This window comes from Perna viridis, chromosome 6 (assembly GCF_037379345.1).
Source record: "Perna viridis isolate PV_CMFRI_1.1 ecotype Kerala chromosome 6, ASM3737934v1, whole genome shotgun sequence".
In the NCBI taxonomy this organism is placed as follows: Eukaryota; Metazoa; Mollusca; class Bivalvia; order Mytilida; family Mytilidae; genus Perna; species Perna viridis.
In genome coordinates this window covers 48026252-48044694 of record NC_142450.1, presented here as the reverse complement: position 1 = coordinate 48044694, position 18443 = coordinate 48026252, and the positions used below count along the sequence as shown (strand labels likewise).

At 34.4% G+C, this 18443-nt stretch overlaps 1 protein-coding gene across 4 annotated transcripts; it reads right to left on the bottom strand.

Annotated features, from left to right (window-relative positions):
* Positions 1–5257: 5257 nt before the first annotated feature.
* Positions 5258–18407, bottom strand: LOC148615351 (putative methyltransferase-like protein 25). Of its 4 annotated transcripts, none has more exons than XM_088590265.1 (8): positions 18322–18407; positions 16431–16725; positions 15301–15630; positions 13167–14061; positions 11772–11890; positions 9144–9311; positions 7011–7157; positions 5258–5984 (listed from the first exon to the last, which is right to left on the bottom strand). In XM_088590265.1, exons 2-8 carry the CDS (start codon positions 16431–16433, stop codon positions 5898–5900), a joined length of 1749 nt encoding a protein of 582 aa, XP_088446391.1. In that variant the 5' UTR covers positions 16434–16725; positions 18322–18407; the 3' UTR covers positions 5258–5897. The 4 variants fall into 4 exon arrangements, 3 of the variants coding, with proteins under 3 accessions (XP_088446391.1, XP_088446389.1, XP_088446390.1); XM_088590263.1 differs by having other exon boundaries at positions 16441–16725; positions 18322–18401; XM_088590264.1 differs by having other exon boundaries at positions 11772–11887; positions 16441–16725; positions 18322–18401.
* Positions 18408–18443: the final 36 nt, after the last annotated feature.

Sequence of the window (18443 nt, the reverse complement as noted above, 5' to 3'; positions counted from 1 at the left end):
CGTTGTTTTGTCCCCAAAGATTCACCTCTGTATTGCCATTTCATTCGTAAAGAAGATGGAATTAATAGACAAAGAAAGACCAGACTGAGTTTTAAGACACGGTAATTTCTCTTGCTGAAGGTTAAGTCTAGTGAAACAGGAAGAACTTCTACGCAAAATATGTATAAAGCCACATATAACATGAAACTGTCATTATTTAGTTATTGATGATGATATACTACCAAATTGATTAGCATTCTATTTGCCTTGCAACCCATTCTGGTGTGAACTAAACACACGTGTTGTACTGATTCAGTGATGCCTCCTCCAATAAAAGTGTGTATGCGTGTGTTCTATACACGTAGCAAACCTCGAATTATAAGCGTTTACTTAGGTTGATGACAATTGTGCCTTTAAAGGACGTCGTACATCAAATGGATCCAATGTGATCATTATGTTTCATGTTTTTTTTTTTTCTTTTCGTTACAAATTGTAAACTTTAAAGTCACCAGGGTAATATGATGTTTGCCTGGACACAGATTGATACAACCGCAGTGGTTAAACCCTGAACAGTTGGTGCAAGTAAAGAGACACCATTCAAGCCTGATACAGCTCTAAATTTTGATTTAGATTAGGTTTTGACACAGGATGAGTGGTCAAAATAAATTTAGTCCCTTTTTAGCCCTTTATTCATAAATGGTTCTAGCCATAACCCAAAAAATCGATTCCAGCCTTCCTTTTGAGGTATAGCACCTAGTGGTAAAATTTCAAAGAAATCTATTAACTTATAGTCGAATTATGGTCTGGGCATCAGGCGGTATGGAATTTCATGGTACACTTTACATTCACAAGGCGATTGAAATATTTCTTTTTATTAGACATTTACTATCCCCTTTAATGTAAGGACAAATATGAACAATAACAACAAACACATACTTAAATTCACTCAATAATAAATCAAATTATTTACATTGAATACTTCAGCTTACTCCATATAGACCTATCAGTATCCAGGCTGTAGAGTCACTTGAGATTTCAATGCAACCATGAATTTTGTTGAAAAAAAAAGAATTATGAGATATAAACGACTTCGTTTCTAAAGAAAATTGTTTGAAGCACGAGCGCATATGTTTGCTTATTTTTTAGGGTAATTTACATTTATCGCTTGGCTGCATATCAAAAGATATGAGCAATTTCGTTGAACCTTCAACCTTCATTACTCAATGACTTGTTCAATATTTTTTTGGTGATTACTTGTAGCTACTCCCTTTAGTGATTTAATTATTATTACTTTTCAGCTGATTGGGCAACTGCTCCGTTTATCGGTGCGTTCTCAATAATTAATAGTAGAATAAAATGAGTTTTAGAAGAAAAAACCTTCAAACGATCTAGGAATCAAACTGCAATGCATTACAATGAAGCATTCTTGCTGTTTTGCATAATTAGATGTTATAATTTCATATTAATGAATACGATTTTTTACGGAACAAATGCTTCGTGTAAATCGTGAACGAACTGTTGAGAGAAGAGAAAACAGTAATTTAAAGATTATAACTTAAACTAGCAATGCTCACTCCCTCAATACCCAAGGCAAGGGAGGGGCCGGTGGAAATGCAGACAGGGCAAATACTTTTTCGGAAAAATATTTAGCAGGGTGATAAGTTGCAAATATGCAAATAAAATAACAGTAAATTATAAAAATCAATATTTTTCAGTTAAAATAACACAATACCATCACAAGTAAGCATTCTGACTAGAGTACATGTATATTTATTATTATGTCAAATGCACATTTACAAAATTTTATTTATTTTATGAATAATACCAATAACAATAATCCAATTATTACTTGTTCATGAATTCTAAAATTATATATCATAAGCAGACAAATAAACGGATGATTAATAAGTAACATTTCGTCATTTGAAAAAGAACGGATATGATATAATGCAATAAATGCAATAAATGCAAACCACCATTACAACCAGTGGTAAATTTTAAACCTTCAGCGGTCACAACAAGACCTTCAACACGAGGATAACCTCATCAAGTAGTGAGTTCTTAAAGGCCCCAAGTAAAAATTGAGTGACAATTTAAGATCTATTTTTATATTGTCTTTGTAATTGACAATTAGCGGGGCTGCACGTTTATTTTTAATAATGTGAAAGGGGGTATGAATTTTTTGTATATTTATGACAGCGTGGCAAAAAGATTTCCTAAAAGCTTTTGATTGCTGTACACCGGCCCCTCCCTCAGATAAATATTGCACAGTTCCCAAACTACCAAGTCACTACAGTAATTACAGCTCCAATTCATCCTTCTACCACCTCACTACAGTAATTACACCACTCACCCTTTCTACCACTTCACTACAGTAGTAACAGCATTCATCTTTTCTACTCCTTCATTACAGTAGTAAAGCATTCATCCTTCCTACCAGCTCTCTACAGTAATTACAGCATTCATCCCTTCTAAAGCCTCACTACAGTAATTACAGCATTCACTTTTTCTACTCCTTCATTTGTTACTACAGCATTCATCCTTTAAAACAAGTCTTGACACTCCTGTTTCTGAATCTACATCATCATATTGCAGACTTGTTGCCATCATTTTGGATATTGGTTTCCACAAACTCTTTAAACCAGTTTGTATAAAAAGTTAAAATCAAGAATGAGTAATCAAGGAAATCAAGGTTATAGGCTAAAAACCACTAATTCCACTTCCCATAGGCTTCTATGCTAATTTCACAATATTCAATGGCTTCTCTGGACTTTACCTTAACTTTAACCTGCAGAGGACTATATATCAGCATGATTCTACATATGTCAGCTCACAATCCTCAGAATGGCATGTGGGGTTAGCAGACTTGCAGTGCAGTACTGGTCACCGGAAGTGAAGGGTCTATAAATAGCATGGGAAATCCCAGTGTTTTCACAAGATAGGGGTATATTTAAAAATCATTATGGAGATTAGGCTTCACATCACAAGAAGCAAAATGCACCTATAAAATGTACAGAAATGTTTTTCCTTTCAGAAACTGTTTAAATTTTTTAAATAAGATGAGAACTTTTTTCACAGCACTATGAGGAACAGGGGTAATTTCTGCGTAGGACTATTTTTGCGTACGTTCCAAATGCTCATTGGTTGAATTGGTGGTCTGTAACCTGTAGCGGTACGAAAAACGACCATTTCTTCCACTACCGTTTGTCAACAAAGGTAAAGATGCACTTAATTTGGCTAACATCCTCCATCATAAAATCTAACCTACAAAATTCCCTCATATTTAATGGACAAATCATTACCGATTATTTCATATTCCTATATATACTTCACCTATTGCATCCTTTATTTTCAATTATAAAAGGCTATTGCAGAACCTCAAGATTGAGAACTTCAAGGCTAAACCATCTGACTGTTCTTGCAAAAACTCTCAATATCTCTGTGCAAGATACTTTCTAAAGGTCCCAAGTACCGTGAACCGTGCACCTGGTCCATGCTCCCAGTTTTTAGTGGAGTTCTAGTTGCTCATTTACTTTTGTTACTCTGTATGTATTATTTTAGTTGCTTTATGTTCTTTGTTCCATGTCTGGTCTTAATTTCTGGAGTACATTCTCAAGAATGAAGAATCCATATAAACAACGCTACATAGCTAAATCTGCAAAATGTACCACCAAACCTCTTTCAAAACTTGTATACTCACAGCTGTCAAAGAGTGTCTCCAGCCCTACCAAAACACTTGTTACTCCAGTAGTGGTATTAATTCAATGTGGATCCTGAAAAATTCAAAAGATCCTCTGGAGACCCTCAATTAGAGATTTGTATCAGAATACAAAAGCATTAAAACCTATGTTTGTTCATCTCTTTATACTTCTGTCCCCCTTACTTAGTTACAATCCTGACTCAAAAACATTATACATCGTTGTTTTTCGAAAACAAAAAAAGGATGGTACACCTGGATACAAATATATAGTTCTTGTTAGATTTTCCTCTTACTTTATATTGATTCCTCATCATCTTCCAAATATACAGATGTTTTCAAAAATGCTGGAAATTTTGATCGACATATTTGTGGGGTGGACGCGTTTCTCAACAAACGGTCGGCATTCCAATGGGAACAAATTGTGCTCCTCTACTCGCTAACCTATTTCTTTACTCTTACGAGGCCAACTTTATAGCTGATCAGATTCGAAAGGAAGAACATCGTTTAGCTAGATCCTTTAGTCTTAGTTTCCACTATGTAGATGACATATTATCGTTAAACTTTCCTAGTTTTTGGGATTTGATACATCACATCTACCCCAAAGAACTTAAGATAAGGGATACTACAAACACTGTGAAGTCAGCCTCATATCTTGACCTACACTAAGAGATCAATGGTAAAGAAAACTATTGAACAAACTTTACGATAAACGTGATGACTTTTCATTCAGAATTGTCAACTTTCCTTTCATCTGTGCCAACATCCCTTCAGCACCTGCATATGGAGTTTTCATATCACAACTCAAACGTTATGCCAGAGCTTGCCGTAATTACGCAGACTTTTTGTATCTCCCAGGCTTCTTACAATCAGGCTTCTAGAACAGGGTTATGTTGCTGCAAGATTGAAATCATCACTACAGAAGTTTTATGGTCATCATGATGAACTCATGGATCGTTATGGTGTATTCACCTGCACCAAGAAAACTGATTTGTTCAACGTGTCATAGTTTTATTTTCCTCTTTCATCTGCCCCAAATTTGACATTTTATGAGCAGCTCTGCGGGTGTTTCTAGAAAAGCAGAGGACGCTTATTCTACTGATGGACCTGGTCCATTCTCCTAGGTTTTAGTGGAGTCCGAGTTGCTAATTTACTTTTGTTACTTAGTATTCTTTATTCTTTGTTGTGTTCGTCTGTTTTCCATGTCTGGTCTTCTCCCTGGATTACATTCTTTTGACTTACGCTAGAATCTTGGTCCCTTGATTACTCTTACATGGTTCTAGACACAATCCCCAAATTCAATCCCCATCTTCCTTTCATGGTAATGCAGTTTGTGGTATAATTACATAAAGATCAATACACTTACACTCAAATTGTCCATCTGGAAACCAAATTGTTTACAAAAGGCAAACATGATGACAGCACCATACCAATGTAACTCAAATATTTTGAAATTGTATAAAAATTGACTAATGATTTTTTGGTTTAATTAGCCAGTGCTACTTATTACATAAAAACTATTTGTTATTTAGATAAAACTTAGCCGGTATAAGTTAAAGTAGATATAAATATGATCTTGACTTGATGGTTATAAATATTTATTAGGGTTTAACTGAGATTTTATTTCCCTCAGACAGTACAGGACTGCAAAAAAGAGGCAGACATTACAATATATACAAGTGATGGTGATAAAAAAATAATATACATGCACATACAATACTGAATAGTATATAAATACATGATTTTAAAGTACACAAGGTATACTGATACAATTTAGAACAAAAAATATAAGACCACGTGACACAAATCAATATGGGACAAAGGAAACCTGGTTAACAATCAGATCACATGGGTATAGTTATAAATAATTATATTTTGTTAATGGAATATTGAATTGTTCCTATAAATCAAATTAACTTTGGATAATTTATAAGGTATGTAGTTACTGGTATTATAAGAAAATCTTAATATGTTTTAGAAAAATAGCCAAAGTGTTATATACTTGAACATTACAGAGTCGTAGTTACCCATATAATTTATATTCACATGAATGTTCTGCATAAAAATGAGGGATAGAACAAAGTTGGCTTACTTGCTCATGTTTGCATTTACAAATATAATGAAACTCATTGCCAATTTGTCCATCGTCACATAAGTGACATATATGTTCTCAGACTGAAAATAGGGATAGGAAAGTAATTTATTTCTTAATTTAAAAATTCTATTCTTTAATGGCAATAATGGCATGACATCTTGGAGAGGTTACAGGGTCAAACATCTCTACCAATAAAACATCCTTAGTACATTCCTGAAATTAAAAGAATACATTTGTGAGTATTCCTGATTTTCTTTAACATGCTCATCAATTCTTTAACTGATACTGGTACCCTCTATGAATTATACAAGCTACCATGTATTTATAGTTTACCAGTAAGATCAACAACAAGAATAACTACCGGTACATGTATTTAGTTTATGACATAACAAGGGCATGACTTAATAAATAACCAAATCCTTTTAGAATGTTTGTTCTGATTAGACAAGTAATACTGTATTAATATAATACAGAATTAAGACCAATGGTAATGCAGCATAGCCCCCTGTTTGTTTTTAACATACTCATCTACTGCAATGGGAAGAGATTTCTATCCAGAAAAAAATATTAACGTCTCAACAGATGAGCCCAGCCTGCTTAACCAGATCTGTAGAAGAAAAAGATTGACTGTAATGTACCGTGGGAACATACCCACCTGGTCCAAAATATAGTGCTATCTTTTTAGTGAAAAAAAAAACACTTTATGCAGGTATAGGTTTCTACACATTAAGATTACTGCCATCATTACTGTTACATACTCACCTGTTCCAGTAGGAAAAGGTGTCTATCCAGTAGAAATAAAAATCACTGCTTCAATACAAGGGGCCATTACTGTATTATACTCACCTTTTCCAGCACGTGAAGGACCTATCCATCCAGATTACTGCCTCAATACAAAGGAACATTACTGTATCATACTCACCTGTTCAAGCAGGTAGAGGTATCTATCTAGTAAGATTACTGCTTCAATGACTTTTTATGAGCAACTCGGCATGTGTTTCTAGAAAAGCAGAGGATGCTTACCTTACCAGTGCACCTGGTCCATGCTCCCAGTTTTTAGTTGAGTCAGATTTGCTCTTTTGTTACTTTGTATGTATTATTTTAGTTACTTAATGTTCTTTGTCGTGTATGTCTGTTTTCCATGCTTGGTATTTGTCCCTGGATTGCTCTTTTTTGGATTTCCGCTCGAACCTTGGTTCCCTTGATTACTCTTTCAATACATTACTGTATCATACCCACCTGTTCCAGTAGGTAGAGGTATCTATCCAGTAAGATTACTGCTTCAATACAAGGGGCCAGCATTGACTTAATCTGTAGAAACATGGCAAGTCTCTTCTCATCTCTGCTGTATCTATTAACATAATCTGATACCAGCTCTGGAGTTATCTGTGTAACAAGAATATTCATTACAATGCACTGTTAGTGTATCTTCTACATTTATTGTTAAGTAACTGTCTTTGTAAGAATCATGCAAAATCTGAAAAATGTGATACACCCCAAAAAAGGCTACATATTTTTATTTTTGTAATTAAGTTGTTTTATAGGTCTATACTATGAAATGTGTAATTATTCATTCATCATTCAAATCTGCCTGCTCTTAGGAGATAATATTGAAAATCCAATAGATTCTATTGTATTCGAGTGTCATTTACAGAGTTATCTCCCTTAATTTTGAATTCTACAGTGTATTCTATACAATTTTTATCTCCTATGAGCATGGGTTATATGAAAAACCAAATGTTACTTTCTGTTTACTAAAGAATTTTAAACAAAATATCAAAAATAAAATATGTAGGCTTTCCAACCATGTATCACATTTTGCATGATTCTTAGCTGGAATGCTACTTAAGTACTTCTACAATAATAAAGAAACTCACACCATTATTTGTCACACTTGATTCTTAGAAAATAAAATCACAATTGCAAAAGTGAATGTAGCAATGGTTTCTCTATCAACATAAGGTCACCCCTCTGCCTTCTTTTAAAAACAATGCCCCTCACCCTATTTCATAGCATACATCCAAACCTCATGTCAATTGTTTTCACGTGTTACTTTGAATATTTGTGTCTCTCCAACAAATTAAAAATATCAATATACCTAGCATATAGCAGGAACAAAAATTCTCAAAAGAATTTCATGTAAGCCTTGGTAACAGTAAATTCACAACAATGCCAGCTTGGATTCAAACCAGGGACACAAGAAATGAAAACTGATACTCTATCAACAACTAGATATATCTGTTACCATGCCTACAATCAGCACTCACCATATCTGAAGTAGGTTTGAGTATCTATCTGTTACTATCATCATTCAGTACTCACAATATCAGAAAGAAGTTTGAGTATCTACTGTGAAAGTACAATTGTTCAAAGGGTACCAATTTTCATGGCCCCATGCAGGTTCTGGGTGTCAAAAGAATAGGTCTGCAGCAGCACTAAGCTTGTCGTAAAAGGCAACTAAATAGTGCTAAGAAACCTAGCCAGGGGCTAGGCGCTCTGCCCACAGAGCAACTGGGCTGTGTGTCCCAGGTGGTGAAATGAGGTACCCCTGGCGTGTTACATGCTAGGGTTGTCAGGCTATAATATGGAAAACCTGACCACAAACCATAGTGGTGCACCATGTTGGGAAAGATGCCACATTTCTCGTACGTTAAAGAACCCTGCCATGGTATTCGATAGGAGTACCACAGGAGGCTAAATTGCCCAACTCTACCCATCCCTCCCGTTTATCTCGTGGCAATCAAAATTTGTCAACCTTATTATCCTTGTGTCCCATCCCTTTTTTCATTTCATCATCATCATTTCATGTTAATTTTTATCATCCCTTTCATGCTCATTGCCTGAATATAGCTGAAATACTGCTGCTCGGGCGTTAAACCCCAACAATCAATCAATCAGTCAACTAATTTTCATGTTCTAAGTGGGTAGGCCAAACAATGAAATCTGGTCCCTAACAATAGGATATTTATATTGATGTGTATACTGAAAACCAAAAAACCATGAATTCAAGAATCCATGAACATGTGTTTCTTACCTTATCCATGAAAATTGGTATCCACAAATTAAAGTACTGTCACAGTAACTCTTACCATACTTACAATCATCACTCACAATATCAGAAGGAAGTTTGAGTATCTATCTGTTACCATGACTACAATCATCACTCATAATATCAAAAGGAAGTTTGAAAATCTATCTGTTACCATGCCTATGATCATCACTCAGTACTCACCATATCAAAAGGAAATTTGAGTACCAGTATCTACCTGTTACCATGCCTATGACCATCACTCAGTACTCACCATATCAGAAGGAAGTTTGAGTACCAGTATCTACCTGTTACCTTGCCTATAATCATCACTCAGTACTCACCATATCAGAAGGAAGTTTGAGTTTATTCATTGCTGTTGTAACATACTGATGCATATCAGAACATTTCTGATCAAGTTTTCGCAGGCCTTTCCAATTCTCATCCACATATCCCAGGGTATCATACAATATCTTCTGTAGTAAACTTCGAGGAAAGGATTTAGCTTTCAGCTGTAAAGAGAAGTATTGGATAAGTTTTTCTACTGGTATTATTACTTTGTAGAACAACTGAAACCCCTCCCTCCTTACTTCAGTGGCCTATCAAACTCTTGCATGAATAGTGACTACCAATTTTGTTTCATGATTTGATTTCAATCAAAACAGCTCATAGTCCAGGGATTAAAATTCAAGTTTTCAGGAATTTATTAAATAAACTGTAGCCTCTGGCCTGCTTCAAAAGTTAATGATTCAAATGGACTGCAAAATGACTGCAGAAGTACTAAGGGCAAGTATAGATATACTATTTTCATCTCTGGCAACATTCCTTCAGCATCATTGCATGGAGTTTTCATATCACAACTCATCCATCATTCCAAAGCTTACCAAAAATATGCAGACTTTTTGTATTGTGCTAGACTTCTTACAATTACGCTTCTGGAATAGGGTTTTGTTGCTACAAGATAAAATCATCACTACTTAAGTCTTATGGTCATCAACTTGTGGATCATTACGGTGTATCCATCTGCACCATGAGAACGGATTGTTCACTATGTCATAGTTTTCCTTTCCTCTCTTGTCTACCTTGGACAAGACATTTTATGAGCAACTGGGCAGGTGTTTCTAGAAAAGTGCTCTACTGGTGCACCTGCTCTATGCTCCCAGTTCTTAGTGGTGTCATGTGTTATATTCTTAGTTTTGATTGTGTCTGTTTCCCCTGTCTAGAATTTATCCTTGGAATATATTCTTTAAATTTCTGTTAGAATCTCAGTTCTCTTAATTACTCTTTAAAAATATTTGACAAAGGGAAAGAATTTGACCAGAATCAAAGTGGCCCCTTGTTCATAAATGGTTCCAGGTTTCCTTTGGTGGAATGACACCAACACCAACCAATAACAACTACACCAACAACTACAGCATGTTAACATTATATGACTATGATTGTTTTGTTGTGGTATAAAAACCAGTATATTACTTACTTCAGCTAAAAATAATATAGTTATAGATATAAAACAAGGAGTTTGACCACTGAAGTCTACAAGCACCTTTCTTTTTAAAATATGAGAGGAATGACTCAAATAACTATTTTACAAATTATGGGATCATAATACTATCTTTAAGTGTGACACAATGAACACAAATGTCATACAGCCTTTTGTATAAGGAATAACATGCTTTATATGGAAATATTGATAGAGCAACATGAGTTCTAAATGCTGAAAAGAGCTTTAAAATTGAATACAAATAACCCTTTCTGTTATCAATGAGTATTGTGTTACTATGCCCATTGCAAACTAAATCTACATAAAGTTTTTTTTTTTCAAATTAATCAAATTGCCTAGCTTTCAAGAGGTTAACATGGGAGACCTGGCAAAATTTTGAAAGATCAAAATGCTGCCAGATCAGTTCCAAAATGTGTGAGTCTCACACAAATTCTGTGATACTTGACTGGCCACTAAATGTTCTTAGGAATTAAAATGTTGTGTACAGTAAGTTTTTTTTCAACATTTTTTCCAACATTTTCTTTTTCATGTCTTTGGGTTTTATGCTTCTTTTTGTAAGTCTCTTAACATACAAACTGTAGCAATGATGCATCTATATAAGTTAACTGTATCCAAAGTAATAAAACATATCAGCCTTGGTTACCTAGGAAACAAGGTATCAGTTGAAAGGGTTTCCACTTACACTCAGCTGCCACACAAACAAAATTTGAAAAACATGTTGAATAACATTTATCGATGTGTTTAAAATCTCTGAGTATCTTATACTACATATATTTACATAAGAGATTATAGAGCATTGAGTATTATTGTTTTCTATTTACAATCAAATAAGAAATTATACAATAAAACCTACAGGAAATCCACTCCAACATGTGTCTTAAATGCAAGAGATTCAAAGCAGATAAGTCATCCAATCAATATTATTCTTAAAAAAAATAGTCAGCCATCTGAGTTATTTTTTAAATGAAGTAAGTAACCAAAACACTTCTAAATTAAGTTAAAGAATATTCATTGTTTAACATATAGTGAACATGAAAAAAAGTTAGTAACTGATACAGTGGATTTTGGTTATCTGAGTTTTTTACAATTAAATGAGTCAGCTGTAGTCTGAAAGGTTATAAAACAACACCTTGTTTACTTGTTTACAAGCGTGAAATCTAATTTACTGAAAGGGGTACATACAGTCAAGTTATAATCTACTAACCTCAGTAAGTGAATCTGAGAGGCAAAGTTTCTTGCATGTCTACCCAATCCTATTTACTAACCTTAGTAACTGACTGATGCAAAGTCTGAGAGGCAAAGTTTCTTGCATGTCTACCCAATCCTATTTACTAACCTCAGTAACTGACTGATGCAATGTCTGCAAAGTTTCTTGCATGTCTACCCAATCCTATCTACTAACCTCAGTAACTGACTGATACAAAGTCTGAGAGGTAGTTTCTTGCATGCCTACCCAATCCTATTTACTAACCTCAGTAACTGACTGATACAAAGTCTGAGAGGCAAAGTTTCTTGCATGTCTACCCAATCCTACTTTCTTTTTCCTTAGAAATGAGCTCATTGGGAAACCTGGTGTTTTATTACCATCTTCTATAACAAAAATCTGATAACATGTACACAAAGACATGAAAGTCAAGGAATGTATATCGATAACTATTTTCAAAAAGCATGCATCATGCACCTATATGTAAATATAAAAGCAGTACGTAACTTTTACTTTGGTATGCAGTTTGAATCTAAAAAATGTTTCTGAAGACTGGGTAGTGACATGTATTTTTTTTCAAATATTACACAGCAATTTCCCGGGTACAAATGAATTGAGCTAAAACTAGGCTAGATAAAAAATTGTGGTTGGAATTGTGCAAGCTGATAACATATAAGATCAAATTAGGACACAAATTTTACTACACGAATGTAAAGGATTGTTGTTAGAAAAAGTAGAATTTTTAATACAGTTTGTATTTCTTGTACAATGTAAACTGCTTCATCAATAATAGATGTACATTTCCCTGCACCCAGGTTTATTACACATATAAAACTTAATTGTACCTCTTCTACTTTGTATCGCGCTAGAACTCTAACAAATAGGCTTCTGGATCAGGGTTATGTTGCTACAAGATTGAAGTCATCACTGCAGAAGTTTTATGGTCGTCATCATGAACTCGTGGATCGTTATGGTGTATCCATCAACACCATGAAAACTGATTTATTCAACGGGTCATAGTTTTCCTTCCCTCGTTTGTCTACCCTGGACTTGACTTTTTATGAGCAACTCCGCGGGTGTTTCTAGAAAAGCAGAGGACGCTTACCCTACCGGTGCACCTGGTCCATGCTCCCAGTTTTTAGTGGAGTCCGAGTTGCTCATTTACTTTTGTTACTTTGTATGTATGATTTTAGTTACTTTATGTTCTTTGTTGTGTATGTCTGTTTTCCATGTCTGGTCTTTGTCCATGGATTACATTCTTTTGATTACCGCTATAACCTTGGTTCCCTTGATTACTCTTTCTATCATATATATCCATAAATTTTGGCTGGTATAATTTATATTGCAGGGATGGATCACTAAATTTATAAAAAGAAAAGTGGGGTTCTGTTCCAGACACTGATAAAAGGTGGATTTGCTCAAATTTTCAACATTCTTAACAGAGAGATTAATCTCCTTTGTTACTAATACAATAGATGAGTCCACTAAGATAAACTTTACCTTGGGCTATTCCAGTTCAACAAGGTCAGAAATTAGGGTCAACTTGATTTGAAAAATAATTCCAGTTAAAGGGTTTTCTAAGCCCTTAAACTTTCTACCTGGATTTACATTAACTTAGGTGACAGGTAATTCATCTTCAATTCTTTAATCAGTGTTTCTTACCATCAGGGAATGGATTCATAACAAATTCTTCTTTCATCAGATGGTAGCAGCATCCTACATAACATAATACTTTAATGTTTGGGTTGTTGACAAACAAACGTTGTATACTGGACCCTAGAGCACCACATGTATGTAAACCAGTTAACATGAGAGTAGCCTCCCCAGAAAAAGCACCTGTCTGCTCTACTATATCCATTACATTCACATCATCATTAACATAAATTGTAAGTGGGTAATATAACTGTCGATGTTTAGCATTACGAGATTTATTACACTTGGCACATACAGAATTACCACTAATAATATCCATGTCTTCCTGCCCGTAGTTCTTTGAAAACTCCTCTTTTGAAAAATATTTTCCACAGTCAGAGCATATTAAAGTTTTATGAGATGTACTTGTGTTTGTGCTTCTATTGTCATTAACATTCTGCACATAAGCCCCAGCACTGTCATTAATATCAATTTTATCACAGCATTCTGTTCCACAGTTGGGAGAAAATGTAACTACACAATTAGAAGCTAAAGAAACCTCATCTTTAGTCATTTGTACATTACCGGTAGACAGTAACTTCTGCATATCTGCCAATGCTTCCTCAGCTATATCAGATGTATTTTTACACTGTCCCACAATAGCATCACTTGCATTAGAGGTTTTCTGATTTTCTAACTGTTTCAGCATTTTTTTAGCTTTCTTTCCTTTTTTCTTCAGTTTACCATCCTTTTTAACTTCCTCTGCTTGTTGAACTAGTGCCTTCCACTGCTTGTCCAGAAGATTAACCCTTCTTTGAGCCCCATGAGTATTACTGGTTTGAGCATCTATTGCTACTACACATAAGTTATGTTGATACACAAGTTGTGTACTGAGGTACCCTTTACCACTACCCATATCAACAATCTACAAAGAAAACAAAGAGATGGGCCCCTTCCTGTGTAATGGATGGACGGAAGGAAGGATGGACACCCCTATCACTATCACTATATAACCCCACTACACAATTAGGGGTATAATGACTGTGTCAACTTGGATTTCTTTTTGTTGAGTAAGTTTTTCATGCTTTGAAGTTTTTCTGCTTTGTAGGGGTGTAGAAAAACATAAACAGATTAAGGTACACAATCAGTGTAAATTAGGATGCCACCTGTTTTTAGCATGCCACCTATTTTTTTAATGCTAACTGTAAATGTAACGGTATGTTGTCATTCAAAAAGTTAAAGAATAAAACAAAAAAAAATAAATTAGGCATATTTCCTCACATGACATTTCATGAATAACTTAGCAGAGAAAAGTGGAGGACCCTACCAGTGTAACTGGTCAATGCTCCCAGATTGTAGTTGACCCTACCAATGTACCTGGTCCACAGATTTTAGTTTAGTCTGGTTTGTTCCCTACCAGTGTACCTGGTCCACAGATTTTAGTTCAGTCTGGTTTGTTCCCTACCAGTGTACCTGGTCCCAGATTTTAGTTAAGTCTAGTTTGTTCCCTACCAGTGCACATGGTCCCCAGATTTAAGTAAGTCTGGTTTGTTCTCTACCAGTACACATGGTCCCCAGATTTTAGTAAGTCTGGTTTGTTCTCTATCAGTGCACCCGGTCCCCAGATTTTAGTTAAGTCTAGTTTGTTCCCTACCAGTACACCCGGTCCCCAGATTTTAGTTAAGTCTAGTTTGTTCCCTACCAGTGCACATGGTCCCCAGATTTTAGTTAAGTCTAGTTTGTTCATTTACTTTTGTTCCTTTTGTACATGTTATTTTCGTTATTTTGTGTGTGCCTGTTTTTCCTGCCTAATTGTTATCTCTAGAATATATTCTTTTGACTTCCACTTGAATCTTGGTTCTCTTAATTACCCTTTGATAATGGCGTTTCAATGTGAAATTGTGAGTTAAACCAGTTTTTATGGCTAGCCAAACCAGATTATATTGCGGTCATTCATAAAGCACTTCAGTTTAATAAGTAGAACAAGAAATCAATAGGTTTCAATACAAATTCCAACTGGAGAACTGAAAATAAATGTTGTCTGTTAAACTGAACTAATGGTATTTAGTGTGTAGAAATTCTAATTATAAACATACTTGATTACTCTGTTGTATGCAATGGAATACTGTAAATACTGAGCTTGGTTCGACTGAAAGTTACTTACCACATCCACTCCATAATTCTCGACCATTAGTTGGCAGATTTCACTCATAATGTTAACTTCATGGCTTTTCTTTGATGTCATAAAGCTGGACATGACCAAAGACTGATCATCAGTGTTAGTCAGTCTATCTTTAAATTCCTGCAAGCTACATACTAATCCTGAACATGGTAATGAGTTCCTGGCAGCATCTCTAATGAACTTGTCCACAGTGTCATGTTTCCACTGTACTGGGAAGAGCAGTTTACTCTGATTCCGCTCTCTTGGAACAGCATTTATATAGTCACATGACTGTATGCTGTCACTTGGTCCTGTGCTGTTTATATCTACATTCTACATTATATAAATACAAAATAAAAACATATAATTTTTTAAAGCAATCTATAATGCACTATCAATACAATGTTTGGTAAAAACATGTTGATTTTAAAAGCTCCCAGGAGCTTAAGTTGTATTGTTTTAAAATATTGATGTTAAATAAAGCTTTTGTATTGCATTGTATAGGCTAATCTCACTTGTGTTCATCAACAATATTTTCTTTTGATGCATTGTATTCTTTAATTAACTATAGTAACAAATTACAGTAAGTCATTTCACTGGTATAACAATACTGTAAGGAGTTTAATATGTGAATACTGGTATTATTTTCATGTACAGTAAGTACATCCAAAGGTTTACTGTGAATTAAAACTTCTGACCTTACTGCACTGGAATAGCCCAAACTATTTACAAGTTTACTTAAGTTGGTTTATATACAAAGATCTCAATGGTCAGTTAAACTTCTATCATTCTCATGTTAATGTTCTTACCAATATACAGTAAAACCTGTCTTATCTGAACCCCTTTTGGATTTTGATTTTGGTTTGGTTTGGATAGGTGTTTGGTTTCCCAAGGTTGTAAATACCATCAAATTGAGACATTAATTGGTGTCTGTTTAATTTCAGGGTTTGGTTAAGACAGGTTTTACTGTAATATGCAAACCCCTTTCCCCAAAGGCTTGACATATCTACACAACCCTCTTTCCCCTCAATAACACATTTCTATGCAACTATTCATGGCAGCAGCCAATTGTTTAATCGTTTGAGATGTTCAATAAAGGCAGATTTTCTTAATTCCAAGTAAATTAGTATTACCATATTTTACCTCCTCCATCTGGTACTGAAGCATCATTTGTTGTAACCCTACAACATCATCCTCAGACATCCTGTCTATGTCAGTCTTTATTGGATCAGATAGATGGGTATCCCATACATTGTGGAGGATGAAGTTATTTGAATGAACATTTGCTAATGGGAGATAAGTCTGAAGAAAGTTCATCATTGTATATAACTTATTCTCTGTAACAGCAATTTTCTTTTGTTTGTCCAATTCTCTCAAATTATAAAGAGAGGATGTTGATTCAGCCATTTTAAAAAACTTTTTAGAGTCCTAAAATGAAAAATAAAGAGTGTTTCAGTCTATTTGTAAAATCCTAAAATGGATGACTCTGAACTCCATGATGAAATAGATAAGTTATGCCAAGTTGTGAAATCCACCACAGTATTCTAGGATTTTTCAGAAATTGAGGTTTCCTCAGGAAAAATCCATATAAAATCAACTTTCTCACAGTCAATGACTGCTTCCCTCACAAAACAAATCCTTACAGCATATTAAGTTTTCAACTTGCCACGGGAAAGTGTAACTAAGTATCTAACTTTCCCTGACCCAAATTTCACTTGCCCCGGGTAACAGGAAATAGGAATCCTAGAATACTGCACCATATTTTTATTATCAAGACTATCATTATTTTGTTTTTGCTTTCTTTTCATTTTAAAAGCCTGCATTTATTAATAAATAATTATTAATTAAGATTATCAACTCATGAACAGAAGATTTGGGTTTAAGGGATGAAGGAGGATAGTCACCTGTACACAAAAGGTGATTTAAGTTGTAATCTAAAATGAGCAGACCATATCAAGTATTTATTTATTTTGACATCTTCCACGGATTGAAAAAAAAACACGAGGTAAAAATCCAGGTCAGTTCTGATTTAATTTAAGATACAATTCATGACTTGTATCTTCTTCATATTTATATTCTTACCTCCATGCTTATCCGTACTCTCAGAAATTTTGAAATGTTAAAGCCATAGGTCTACATCTTTCATTTCATTTGGATAAATAGGCCAAATGAGCATATTAGTACTTAAGAACAATACAATACAAAAGCTTTATTTAATGTCGATGTTTTAAAACAATACAAAATAAGCTCCTGGGAGCTTTTTAAATCGACATACAAGCACTACAATAAATAACATTTACATTACAACTTTAATACGTGGCAACTATCTAGTCCTTTTCATGCAAACATACATAAATCATCAGTCAACATTCAAGGCAAATAGTAGTAAATGTAAAATATGATTAAAATGGAAGAGCAGCACTATAAATAATCAAAAAAATGTTTTATGGAAGCTTTCTTAATTTTTTTAACTAAGTTCCTCTCTTGTCTATAATTTTCCCAGTTTTTACTAGATCTGAGTTTTAGGTGCCTATTATGTGTGATCTTTTTCTTGTATACTACTTTTCTCAGCTTACTATTCGTAAAAGGGGCAGGTCTTAATATTGCTTTTCTACTTTTCATTGGGGCATGTTTGTCCACTATTTCAGTGAAAACTGATTTAAAATGGTTATATGTTAAATCAACATTACTTTCTGAGTTAAGACTATTAAAATCTGCATTGCCATTATTCAAATCAATTAAAAAAATTTTCTTCCGAGAAATTTTTGAAACTTCAGTAATTTTTAGTAGCATGTTTTCTTGGTTCAACATCACTCCTGAACTGTATTGAGATCATGTTCTGCACATCACTCAAACCACAATTAAAATTCAAAACATTTATACAATGTCAATGATTTGGGGGATTTGACACGTTGAGACTGCTAACAGACTTGAGCTGAGCGCATGCCCTTGTCACTTGTGTAGAGATATTTGTTATGACTATGGGTCAGATGAGTTAAATTAATGTTTACAAACTTAAAGCACCTTTCACTTGATTTGTTGTTATTGTTGATAGGTATTTGACAGGTGGCAATTTAGCTGGAGGCTGACATTTTCAATACTGAATCATGGGAGGGGAAAGTTAGATTCGCACTTTTCTTTTCATT